Below are 13,536 nucleotides of genomic sequence, written 5' to 3' on the forward strand. Positions count from 1 at the left end.
AGGGTAATTTTCCTTATTTGTGTACAAGCACACCTAAGTCCCTTTGAACATTAACTCTGCCTAATCTTACACCATTTAAAATCAATACTGTATCTTGTGTCTTATGCATCGAAGTGAAAGACTTCACATTTTTACCCATTATTATCCATCTGTCTTTTTCTTTCCACCTCACACCTCTTGTCTATATCTTCTGGAAGTCTTTTCACATCCGCAATCCTACCTACTTTACTATCAGCAGCAAATAAGACGGCTGGTCAAGTCAACAATGTCATGATTTAAAATCGTGATAAGCTAGAGCTCAAGTACTGATTCTTGAGGTGCTCCTCTACTTCGAGCTAGCCTGGGAAGGATCCTGGAACTTACTGCACAAAAACATCTCATTCAGCTCAACAGCTCCATGATGGGATTTGCAAGCCTCTTCCTAATTTACCTATTATTAAAATATTCTTTGATTCCATTCTTGCTCTTTTGTTTATGCCATTAAATGCATTATTAATGGTCAACTAGATTACTCCTCGGAGAATGAAGGACTTAATAGGTAGCACAGTAATAGAACTTCAGAAAAGTAAGATTAAAACATTTACTTGTTCCGCTTCATTAGCATGAATCCAGGCTTCATTTGCATTTTCCATTGCCTTTTCAGTTGATATCTTGTTGTTTTGGGTCTTGTTCTTCAATTCTTCAATTTCATTTTGAAATGTTCTTATATTGTTCATGACATGCATGAGGTTGTCCGAAATTGATTTTATTTTGTCATCAAACTGTTAAGAAGTGATTAAAATACAAAAGACAAAACATTTTGATTTTCAGAAAAATGGAAAATTAGCAATATTTTTATTAACTAGCATGGGTTTTAGTAATGGAGAAGTTATACAATATTGGGTCTGATAAGCCCCTCCCTTCAAGCATAACAAGGATTGATGACCACTTTGGATAGAGGATTTAGAATGGAAACAACACCATTCAATATGCTGAGGGTGGGTCATGACATAATACTGGCACATAAACCAACATGAAATTATAAAGTATTTTTTGTAAAGTAAGAGGACAGTTAAAAAATACAGAAATACCTACAAATGACAAATATCCAAATACGGGATAAAGGAATGGCAAATATTAAATGAGTATTTTGCTTCTACTTTCAAAGAATAATATAGAAATGGAAAGTGGGGTTGAGCATTTGGACAACATAACGACAGATGACGAATATTAATAGAATTCAAACTGGAAAAGGAATTGATCCTAGTGTTATACATTTTATAATTTTGACTCAAAGAAGAAACTAGGGAGGTTATGGCCATAAGCTATCAAACATCCTTGCTGCCAGAGGATGACATGGCTCCCAGTGAAATATCTATGTGCAAGAAGGCCCATCATTTAGGAATTGATGGTTATATTGAAACCATGAAATTTCAGATTGATCTGTTTGGAGGGATTAGTAGAATTAGTGAATAACAACATTTCTAAATGCAATTGAAAAGGAGTTGTTCCAGAGCACCTACATTTGGCAAACCAGCAAGGGTTTCCTTGAGGTCTATACAGAGTTGCTACAAGATTATTATCTGAATGGTGTCAAGTTAGGAACAGGGGACGTACAACGAGATCTGGGTGTCCTAGTGCATCAGTCACTGAAAAGAAGCATGCAGGTACAGCAGGCAGTGAAGAAAGCCAATGGAATGTTGGCCTTCATAACAAGAGGAGTTGAGTATAGGAGCAAAGAGGTCCTTCTGCAGTTGTACAGGACCCTAGTGAGACCGCACCTGGAGTACTGTGTGCAGTTTTGGTCTCCAAATTTGAGGAAGGATTTTCTTGCTATTGAGGGCGTGCAGCGTAGGTTCACTAGGTTAATTCCCGGAATGGCGGGACTGTCGTATGTTAAAAGACTGGAGCGACTAGGCTTGTATACACTGGAATTTAGAAGGATGAGAGGGGATCTTATTGAAACATATAAGATTATTAAGGGGTTGGACACGTTAGAGGCAGGAAACATGTTCCCAATGTTGGAGGAGTCCAGAACCAGGGGCCACAGTTTAAGAATAAGGGGTAGGCCATTTAGAACGGAGATGAGGAAAGACCTTTTCAGTCAGAGAGTTGTAAACCTGTGGAATTTACAAAACTTGGGCACTCTCAATTGATCAATGAACTCAATGCCAAGAGTGGTACTTTCCCTATACATCCCTCAGCTTCTCAAAACAAAAATAGGTGTCAGTTTCGACTTCTATTTTGTTGTTTAAAAAGATCATTTTTTTGCTTGGAATTCATAACCACACAATGGATCATTGTGGAACTTAATGGATGTATTTCCAGAAAAATAGATGGCTATGCATGTGTGTAAGTGTATATTGGGTAAAAGGCTGTTGATAGATCGCCCCACAATTCTCCAGGTCATCATTTTTCATTGCAATAGACCATAGACAATAGGTGCAGGAGTAGGCCATTCGGCCCTTCGAGCCAGCACCACCATTCAATGTGATCATGACTGATCATTCTCAATCAGTACCCTGTTCCTGCCTTCTCCCCATACCCCCTGATTCCACTATCCTTAAGAGCTCTATCTAGCTCTCTCTTGAAAGCATTCAGAGAATTGGCCTTCACTGCCTTTTGAGGCAGAGAATTCCACAGGTTTACAACTCTCTGACTGAAAAGGTCTTTCCTTAAAACTTTCACAGGTAAATATTAAGCTAATGGTACTCTAACATCTCTATCATCTCGATAAATCTCTTGATGTGACAACGGAAAGAAAATCTATTGTATAGTTTAAAGTTGCACATTTGGACATACACATATTCAACTTTCCTGAAACTGATATAAAGAAAACAAACATCTCCCTGTGAATATCTGAGTTATAATATTGTAAATTAATCTTACTCAGAATTGGCATCCTTTCAATTTACCTGTGAAAGTTTTGTCTTGGAATTGTTTAGATCACTGGTGATCTTTCTCAGGGTGTCCACAACTTTGAGGTGTACTTTTTTTACTTTATCCAGTTCTTTCAGCACTTCTGCAGGGCTTGGAATCTCTTGAGCTGCTTTCCTAAGAATACACATAAAATTTACTACTATGTACAACAGAAGAGTAATATAAGAGTAACGTACAGCATGGAAATAGGCCCTTCAGCCAACCAAGTTTGTGCTGACCATCAGCTAACATTTAAATCCATCCCTCATTAATTCCAGCCCTCCCCCCCCCCCATATTTTCACCATCCCCTCCCTTCTCCCACCTGACCCCTTCTCTACCCAATTCACCTGCGTACAACCTGTGCCCCAATTGGAACTCCCTCACCTTTGGTTGTAAATACTTGAAAAAAAATATTTGTGAAAAAGTCCACACATTTCTTGAAGTCAAACAGGTGTGTAAATCAATGTTTTGGCCACTCACTCAACCTGTTTACATCCTCATTGCAAATATTCTCATTGCAGCATGCCCTGCCACCTATTTTTGTCATCAGCAAACCTAGATACACTTAGTTTGCTCCATCAAGTTATTAATATGAATAAATAGTTGAGGGTCAAGAACATATTATTCCCACTCTGTCTACTATGTGATTTACACTATTCAATGCATGTTAATGCACTTCCTCTAATACCACGTTTTTATTTCTTGCTCCTTAAGCATAGTTTTTGTATTAGTTGTCAAAAACAGAGTGCCATCGCAGTTTGGGCTCCCGTATTTTTTCTTTCCAGCCTTTCATATGGCATTGCATGGAATTGAAAATGCAACATACTCGGTTTTTAGTGCACGGTTCAATAGTATCCTGGCTTCTTGAGAACGGTTGTTTAGTCTTTCCAACTCTTTATCAATGCCTTTAATTTCAGAAAGAATGTCCTGAATTTGCTTGCTTTTGTTCTTCACTTCCTCGGGAGTAATGGGTATCTTGATAGAAAGAACATAGTTCGCAATTGCTTCCAGATCCTCAGAAGAAACATCATCAGCTTGAATTAGAGAAAAAATGTGTAAAAATCTTGTTACCTTTACAAAAAAAAAAAATCAAATGGCATATTTCTCAAAAAACCTGGAGCATATACATTATCTTTATGGAATAAATCCATAATGTCACAGGTTTTACTGAATAAATAGTATAAAAGGTATGTTAATTTAATAAATAATTGCAGGGCAGGCCTGCTGAAAATAAAGTATTTTGAAATTTTCCAAACATTCTGCAATTTTATTAACATTTGGGAGCAGAGTTTAATACCTTTCAAAACATCCTTCAAAGTGCTAAACCAAAGTAAAATATGCTATCAGGCCACAATTTTTCTCAAACATGTGTAATATCAGAAGTGCATGAGACTTTCCAAAGGCCCTGCTCAAATAAGCTTACATAAACTCCAGCATAACTGTCATCTTGTCAGTTCAAACCAGTTACTTTTTAAGAATGACCCAATCATAATTTGGTTTATGATATTTGATATCTTAAATTATCTGAAATCCTCTGGATTTATTTTTCTTTACCTCTTAAATTCAGCTTATTTATCCTTTTTTTCCCAAAGAATACTTTCTTTCCAACTTTTCCATTATCCCTCTTTCTCCAATTGCTTGATCATTTTCTGTGGAACAGTTGCCCTGTGATACCAAAGGTGTCTTTCCTGGATCCATGTGATAGGAGATGTAAATAGGAATGGGAGTATGTACCTGTGAGAAACTCTTTCACCTTTCTGATGATATCTTTAGTTTCTTCCTTATCCTTTTCAAGTTCGTCCTTGGTCTTAGCTAACTGATCTGACAACTTGGTTGCCTTCTCCTTAGTTTCTAGTGTTATGTTTCTGATAGAATCAATCTAGGGGGAAGAAAAGAGGAAACCTGATTTATTAGTGCAAGAAATTAATTTCATGACATAACAATCTAATTAGAAAAAGATTTGTACAAATGAAATATTAGAACGTGGATACCTTGTGAATTGTATAATGCAGTTTGTTAAGGAGCTGGGCCATCTGATCGTTTGTTTCCTCAGCACGTTTTTTTGCATCACTTGCCATAAACAATGAGCTGTTACAGTTTGGGCCGCCACACCTTTTATTCCCAGCTTCATCATGACATAAAGCTCCTCCGCATGGATCATTGTCACAGGATAGATTCCCCTGTGCTCCACAAATCTACAGAGGTTCATTAAAAAAAACACCACATTTACCATGACAAACAAAAAGTAATGAAATTTGGTTGATTGGAGCAAATAATCTGTTTGGTGTGGGCAGAGCAGAGAACCATTCGGATTACATTGGAAGAAGTCTCGAAATGTTTCAACCAAATAAGGATACAGATGTTGCAAACAACAATAAATGCCCATGCTTACCACCAAGCTAAAAAATGGATTTGTTGACAAAAAACTTAAGAGGCTCCAAATTGTTAATTTCCTGCAGGTTGTAGTTGCGTGTTAAATCAAGGGAATCAATGGCACTAGGAAAGTGAAGTTGAGATGCTTCCCAAGTTATCAATCAGATTGAAATATTCTTAAAGGCAGCAAACCAAGCAGTAAGGAACACCGCTAATATTTCAATTTTCAAAGCAGCATATGATTAAGACAGAGACCGAAATTTCATGAGTAAAATTTTTTGAAGTCGAAAAAATAAATTACAGGGAATTTTTAATATTGATTGGTAGGCATGGCATTCTACATATTATAAAGCTTTCAGGACTGGAGATCTATTTGACATATTGTGACATAGCACACAATTCAAAACGATGTTGCGCAGCATTTTAAAAGGCCAGTTTTTAAAAATAGGTTTTCTGGCAATAATTGTGAATAAAAATTGAAGTTCATGTCAAACTACTGATTATATATTGACTGAATCTGTGCAAATATGAGAACAATATTACTGGCATCTGGATTTCCATGCTTTAATGATGCATGTAGATAATAAATTGTTATCATTTTTACTGAGAAAGCGAATGCTCTTAGCTTTGTCACCATTACAGTTTAAATTCTGAGCCATTATGTTATTCAGATATTGGTGAAATTGCTACCTATTCAACATTATTACAAACATTTATCTATTCACGTGCAAATCTTACGAAACCATTTATTTATTAATTTTGCATCTTAGAAGTGTTTATCCATTTTTTCCCTTTAATTTGTACAGTAATTGAAATGTTATCTTAGTATTGTGTGGTCTTGATTTAGCTCATTTGACCCGAGACATTTTGGAGTTGGGTCATTAACAAGCACGGTTAGATTTGTATGTCTTTTGCTTATTCTTATCAGGGAAGATAAATTGTTTTTTTTTGCTACATTGTCAACCAGTGTAAATTGGAAAATGGTTCAATGTTGAAAGGAATTACATATTTTCAAATTTGGCCTGACAATTCACAATGCTATCTCTACCATGAGATTTTAAAGACAGAAGAGCTAAAGAACTTTGGAGGAGTTTGGCAATAAAAAATGTTCCCAGCTATTTTAAAGCTCTGGGGAATGAAATACAAGATAAACTTTGAACAGATACAACAGTGGTTGACATGCATAAATCAATGAGTCATGTTGAATGAATTAAATCAGATGACAGGATTCAGGGCATTAGCTGGACCTTCGATTGAGATTGATTATTATTATTTCTACTCTACATAAACAACCTGGATTCAAAAACCAGTTGCAAAGTTGTGAAGCCTACACAGGATGTCAAACTAGGTGCTGTAGTGCATTTAAAGAAACAGGTTAGAAACAGTGGTGTGTAGGAAGGAACTGTAGATGCTGGCTTAAACTGAAGATGAACACAAAATGCTGGAGTAACAGTGGGACAGGCAGCATCTCTGGAGGGAAAGAATGGGTGACGAATTGGGTCGAGACCCAAGAAGGGGTCTTGGGACTCAGAGATGCTGCCTGTCCCGCTGAGTTCCTCCAGCATTTTGTGTTTATCTTAGAAACAGTACTATTAATGGAATAAAACACATAAGGAATGCAATAACAAAACTATTTGGGATGAATGTTAATGCAGGCACCTGAACAAATGATGTCAAGGAAACGATACATCATACATAAAAAAATGTTTTTTTTGTCATTAGCCTAGTTGCTCAGCCATGTGTCATTATGAGAGCGAGATGTGTGATTGCAGGATAATGTTGAAATTACAAATAACATGGCATAAAGAATGCCAGAAAGAATAGCAAAATTGATTTGAAATACATGTAAGAAGGAACTGCAGATGCTGGTTTCAACCGTAGATAGACGCAAAAAGCTGGAGAGAAGGAATGGGTAATGTTTTGGGTTGAGACCCTTCTTCTGAAGAGGATCTCGAACTGAAATGTCACCCATTCCTTCTCTCCAGAGATGCTGCCTGTCCCGTTGAGTTATTCCAGCTTTTTGTGTCTATCTTTGGTTTGAAATACTTTCCCATCAGACCAGTGGAGGAAAGAAATAAAGAGATGGCATGAATTTTATACCAAGATTTACAGCTGCAGAATGTATTATTGCCAATGGGGGTACTTTTGAAGTTTTGGATCTGTTGTAATGTTAACAGTGGTGCTATCAATTTGAATGATGCCAACATTATTCAGTGTTTTCCCTCTGCATCTCTCCAGACAGCTGTTAGCAGTCAAAGAGTGCTCCTGATCTGAACTTGGTGGAGAGGCTCAGAAGGTCAGGAGGTGAGTCACACATGCCTGAGTATTTGGATCTTATCATGTTCTTGTAATAACATGGCTGACATATCTGGTCCAGTTCAGGTTTGTAAGCAGAGGTGACCACTCAGCATTGTGACAAAATACATTTCTTAGTTTTATATATATTTTAACAGTACATTCTTGATCAGCCTGACTGTATTTGAGTCATTTAAGAGTTAGGTATTAAATGTATATACCAGGAGGGCTCTTATGTTGCATAAGTATCATACTTAATACTTTGGCCATTTTTGAATGGATTATTTTGTGATTGAGGCTCCTTTAAAATCAGTGAATGGAACAATGTCTGGTGTTTCAAATGCATCTGTTTGAAGGGATTTTGATCTACATTTCAGAACTTCAGGGAGTCATAGCAACAGGTCCTTCAAACAGGCGGCACGGTGGCGCAGGGGTAGAGTTGCTGCCTTACAGCGAATGCAGCGCCGGAGACTCAGGTTCGATCCTGACTACGGGCGCCGTCTGTACGGAGTTTGCACGTTCTCCCCATGACCTGCGTGGGTTTTCTCCGAGATCTTCGGTTTCCTCCCACACTCCAAAGACGTACAGGTATGCAGGTTAATTGGCTGGGCAAATGTAAAAATTATCCCTAGTGGGTGTAGGATAGTGTTAGCGTGCGGGGATCGCTGGGCGGCACGGACCTGGTGGGCCGAAGGGCCTGTTTCTGCGCTGTATCTCTAAATCTAAAAATCTAAAACCCAACTTGTCCATGCCGAGCAAGATGGTTCATTTAAGCAAGTCCCATTTACCTGCCTTTGCCCCATATCCCTTTAACATTTCCCATTTGTCCAAATGTCTTTTAAATGTTGTTATTGTACCTACCTCAACCACATCCTCTGGCAGCTCTTTCCACGTATCCACAACATCTGTGTGAAAAAGATTTCCCTAATTTTCCTATTAAACCTCTCCCCTTTCTCTTAAATCTATGCTCTGGGAAAAGGACCTTGTGCATCCACCCCATCTATTCCCGGCATGATTTTACTTCTAAATCCCTCTGCTCTACCACACTCCCCAGGGCCTTACCACGCACTTAAGTCCTGGTTTGACTTCTCAAAATGCAACACCTACACTTATCTAAATTAAACTCTGTTAGCCAAAAATTCCCCTCGTAATTTTAAATACCTCTATAAGATCACTACTCAGTCTCCTGTGCTCCAAGCAATAAAGTGCCGGTCTGCCCAACCCCTTCTTATAGCTCAGGCTCTTAAATCCTGACACATTCTCGTGAATCTTCTCCGCATTCTTTCCAGATTAGTGACATCTTTCCTATAGCAGGCTGACCAAAACTGAACATAATGCTTCAAGTGTGGCCTCACCAATCTCTTGTTTAAATGTAACATAATCTCCCAATTTCTGCACTCAATTTCCCCACCAATAAACCTTCTTCACCACCCTGTTTCCCAGCGATGCCAGACCTTTGTCACTGTCTATGATATCACTTATTTTAGTGTCATCTGAAAACTTATTAATGTTGCCTTGTATGTTCTATCCAAATCGTTGATATAGATACCAAAGAGAAATGGATCTAACACCAATACCTGGGATGCACCACTCTTCACAGGTCTCCAGTTTGTAAAACTGTCTTCCACCACCATCCACTACTTCCTACCATGAAGCAAATTCTATATCCAATTAGTTAGCTCTCCCTGGATTCCATGAGATCTAACCTTCCAGAGCAACCAACCATGTGGAACCTATCAAAGGCCTTGGTGAAGTCCATATAGACTATGTGTATGACGCAGGCTATGTCAAACTTCTTCAAAATATTTAAATTTGTGAGACACAATCTCTCACGCCCTAAACTATGCTGACTATCCCTAACCTGTTTATCCCTAATGCATGCATATCTTATTCAGAATTCTCTTCAGTAATTTTCCCACCACACATGTTAGGCGTACTGGTCTATAGTTCCCCATGTTTTTATTTCTAGCTCTTCTTAACTAGAAGAGATCAAAGGAATACAAAGAAAAGAGTTTGAAAAAAGTTGCCTTCTTATCCAGAGAAGTGGATGAGGAATAGAACATTATTATCTCACAAAACAGTGGACAAAGTTTGAAGAATTTGTGTGGTTCACTATCTCTATTCTTCATGTTCTTCTATTTTCGAGTTTGTTGTAAACTGGATCCAATTATTACAAAATATTGTAAACCAACCCCCGTTTACTTAAAATGGTTTAATAGATATAAAACTTACCAGATTATTTGCCACTCTCAAATCCAATGATTTAGTATTTTGCTTCAGTTCATTAAGTTTATCGTTATCAGTAAACGTTGCATTGTCGAACAAGGCAGATGCTTTTTCTCTTATAGATTCTGAAATATTTAGTAATTCTGAAACATTTGCTTTCTCTTGAGCGGCTTTTGAAATCTGGTAAAACATTTCAATATCTTCAATGCTTCCTGTGAACAATAGTAAAACAATGACACTGTTATCCCTTGAACTGAAGATGATCTTTGATTAGTATTGTAAATCATAACAGAAAAAGAGTCAGAAACTCTTTGATGATTGAATTAAAATATCTTTATAAACTATTAAAACGATTTTTAAAAAATCATCCCAAAACTCTGATGTTTACTCCCCCAATGATCAACATTTCCAACCCCACTCTCAGGAATCTGATACTAATTCCTCTTTGTGTCAATCTTTGTACCTCCAAACCTCAATTAACTGATATAATCAGCTCATTTATCAGTTTGCTATGCCATAATAACTCACTTGCAGTAGAAATTCAAAAAGCACATAAATCTTTGTACTAGTCTTTTGCACTTAATAGCTTTCTTCACCAAACCTATGGCCGACAATTCCCCAGAGGTTGTCCTTTATTAAAGAACATAAGATAACTTGGAAAGAGGAAGACTGATGCATGGCTCATTTATGTGGAAGGTAACGCCAAAGGTCAGCACATCCTCAGCTCCAACTTGTGTTACAAACATAAATTCAACCAAACCAGATCCCAGAGGTACTTAATTTGTGGTATTTAAGTTAGGGTCATATTTATTGTGCTTGAAAACCTATCTCGTATTCGTTTTTTCTGACTAGCGTATCCAAATCCAAACTATAATAAATGCAGAGTACTTTGAAAATGTTACTACATCACACTATAAATTATCAAAGAAATACAGGATGAAAAACATGAAGGGAACAGTAACTATTGATTTATAAACAAATTTAATTCCATTCTGTCAATCCTGTTGCATTATTTCTCATTTCTCATTAAACCAACCATTCCTATCATGGGGTGTAAAACTAATATTGCTGCTAGGAGTCATGCACGGAACTGGGATCACTAATCATGCTCTTTTACCTCTGAAGGATGTTTAGGCTTATAACCGTGGTGGTGGAAGATTTGGTTTTGCTCCACATTGTCAAAGTTAAAGGATGTTTAAATATCCAATTATGGAGCAAAGGATTTCTTTAATGAATCATGTTTTAAAATATACTTTTAAAAACATAATTTTGATCGACTGATTTCAGTCTTTATTTACACATACACGAGAGAAATGTTGGGTTTATGGCGAGTCCGAAACTTGCTAGTTGTAGACGAAGTTTATTGCAGCCGCAATACACGAATACAGAGTCAAAACAACAAGTTACAGGACAACCAATATAAACTTACTGTCTTCCTTGAAGACTTCGCCGAACTGGCTAAAACGGGCGCCAAACGCGCACCTGACATCGCTGGCCAATCAGCGATGTCGTTTCCTGGACCAATCCCCATGGTCGCGTTCCCACGTGACCTCGCTGGCCAATCCGAGGGTTCGACTACCTGGACCATTCTCTATGGTCGCTACATGACCCCCCCCAGAACCCGAGGTGCGGAACCTAGCAGGGAGCCGGATTTCGCGACCATAACGAGTACGGAGAGGGACAGCCTGAACCACAGGAGCCGGAGGTTCCGGACTTGGTGGAACAGCCGGAACGGGAGGTTCTGGAGGAACTACCGGAACGGGGGGTCCTGGAGGAACTGCCGAAACGGGGGGTCCCAGGGGAACTGCCGAAACTGGGGGTCCCGGAGGAACTGTCGGAATGGGGGTTTGTGGACTGGGCGGAACTAACGGAGGTCGGCCTCTTCTAGGGGTTTGACCGACCAGGACTGGTTGAGCCGGGTCCAAATGGGCAGGTTTGAGCCGGGACACCGAGACGAGTTCACTCTTGCCGCCCATGTCTAAGGTGAAAGTAGCCGTTCCCTTACGTAAAACCCGAAACGGCCCTTGATAGACCCTCTGCAACGGGGCGCGATGGGCATCTTTACGCAAAAAAACAAACTCACAGTCCTTCAGGGAAGACGGTTCATGTACCATGGAACACCCATGACGTGAAGTCGGCACTGGAGCCAGGGAACCCACCCGTTCCCGGAGAGCTGCTAACGCTGCTGGGACTGTAGGGAGCAGTGCTGAAGTGTCCGGAAACAGATCTCCAGGTACTCGAAGGGTCGAGCCATATACCAGCTCTGCGGACGACGCACCGAGATCTGGCTTAGGAGCCGTCCGGATGCCCAAAAGAACCCAAGGGAGTTGGTCTACCCAGTCCGGGCCTTCAAGCCTTGCACTGAGGGACGCCTTTAGTTGGCGGTGGAACCTCTCTACGAGTCCATTTGCCTGGGGGTGATATGCAGTTGTGGGTTGTAATTTGGACCCGTACAGTTCCGCCAGCGCGGCCCAGAGGGACGAAGTGAACTGTGGTCCTCTGTCAGTTGTAATAACTGCCGGGACCCCGAAACGAGCTACCCAATGAAGGGCCAAAGTCCTAGCACAAGACGCTGACGAGATGTCAAACAATGGGAAAGCCTCTGGCCACCGGGTGAACCGATCCACCACCGTGAGGAGGTGGGTGTAGCCCCGGGAGGAAGGCAAAGGCCCGACCAAATCCACGTGGATGTGGAAAAAACGAAAAGCCGGGACTTCGAAATCCTGTACGGGGGGCTGGACGTGGCGCTGGACCTTAGCGGTCTGACAAGGCACGCAGGAACGTGCCCACCCCGCTACCTGTTTCCGCAGGCCATGCCAGACAAACCTCGCTGCCACCAAGGCAGAGGTGGAGCGGATGGACGGGTGCGCCAGCCCATGAATGGCATCGAAAACCCGGCGCTGAAGGGAGGGCGGTACTACCGGCCTGGGGCGAGGAAGAGAAACATCGCACCAGACTTTCGTGCCCTCCGACCCACAAGCTACCTGGGCCAACTTCAATCCCGAAGTGGTGGACTGGTACGTCGAAACGGTATCCGCCAGGAGCTGTGCCTCCGCAAGCTCCTGGGGATCCACTTCGCAGTCCACCGCCGAAATAGGGGGAAAAGCAGGTCTAGACAGGGCGTCAGCAATGGCATTCAGCTTACCCGCGATATGACGGACATCTGTGGTAAATTCTGAGATGGCAGTCAGGTGCCGCTGCTGGCGGGCCGACCATGGGTCAGACAATTTCAAAAAAGCAAATGTTAATGGCTTGTGGTCCGTAAATGCCACAAATGGGCGGCCCTCGAGGAAATACCTGAAATGACGGACAGCTAAATGGAGAGCTAGAAGCTCTCGGTCAAATGCGCTATATTTCAGCTCGGCCGAATTTAGTTGCCGGCTGAAAAACGCTAAAGGCTGCCAACGGCCACCAACCTGCTGCTCCAGAACTCCACCCACCGCCACGTCAGAGGCGTCAACCGTCAGGGCCGTGGGGGCGGAGGGGCTCGGATGGACCAGCATGGTGGCGTCTGCCAAGGCTGCCTTAGCTGCCGTAAAAGCCGACTCTGCGGCCGGGGACCACAACAACTCTACCGGATTACCTGCAAGGCATTGGAAAAGCGGGCGCAGGACTCGCGCCGCTGCCGGAACGAATCTATGGTAGAAATTAACCATGCCAACGAACTCCTGCAGCCCTTTTACTGTGGTAGGCCTGGGGAAAGCCCGGATAGCCTCCACCTTCTCTGGCAAAGGGACAGCGCC

At 41.0% G+C, this 13,536-nt stretch overlaps 1 protein-coding gene across 1 annotated transcript in view; it reads right to left on the reverse strand.

Annotated features, from left to right (window-relative positions):
- lamb4 (laminin, beta 4) overlaps positions 1–13,536 on the reverse strand; it is a 78,358-nt gene that overhangs the window by 6,243 nt on the left and 58,579 nt on the right. The window contains exons 27-32 of the mRNA XM_078419444.1: positions 9,800–10,005; positions 4,891–5,094; positions 4,634–4,778; positions 3,726–3,933; positions 2,895–3,033; positions 585–761 (exon numbers count right to left, since the gene is read on the reverse strand). Of these exons, the coding sequence (XP_078275570.1) occupies positions 585–761; positions 2,895–3,033; positions 3,726–3,933; positions 4,634–4,778; positions 4,891–5,094; positions 9,800–10,005 (1,079 nt within the window). The remainder of the gene's footprint in view (positions 1–584; positions 762–2,894; positions 3,034–3,725; positions 3,934–4,633; positions 4,779–4,890; positions 5,095–9,799; positions 10,006–13,536) is intronic.

This window comes from Rhinoraja longicauda, chromosome 23 (assembly GCF_053455715.1).
Source record: "Rhinoraja longicauda isolate Sanriku21f chromosome 23, sRhiLon1.1, whole genome shotgun sequence".
Taxonomy (NCBI): domain Eukaryota; kingdom Metazoa; phylum Chordata; class Chondrichthyes; order Rajiformes; family Arhynchobatidae; genus Rhinoraja; species Rhinoraja longicauda.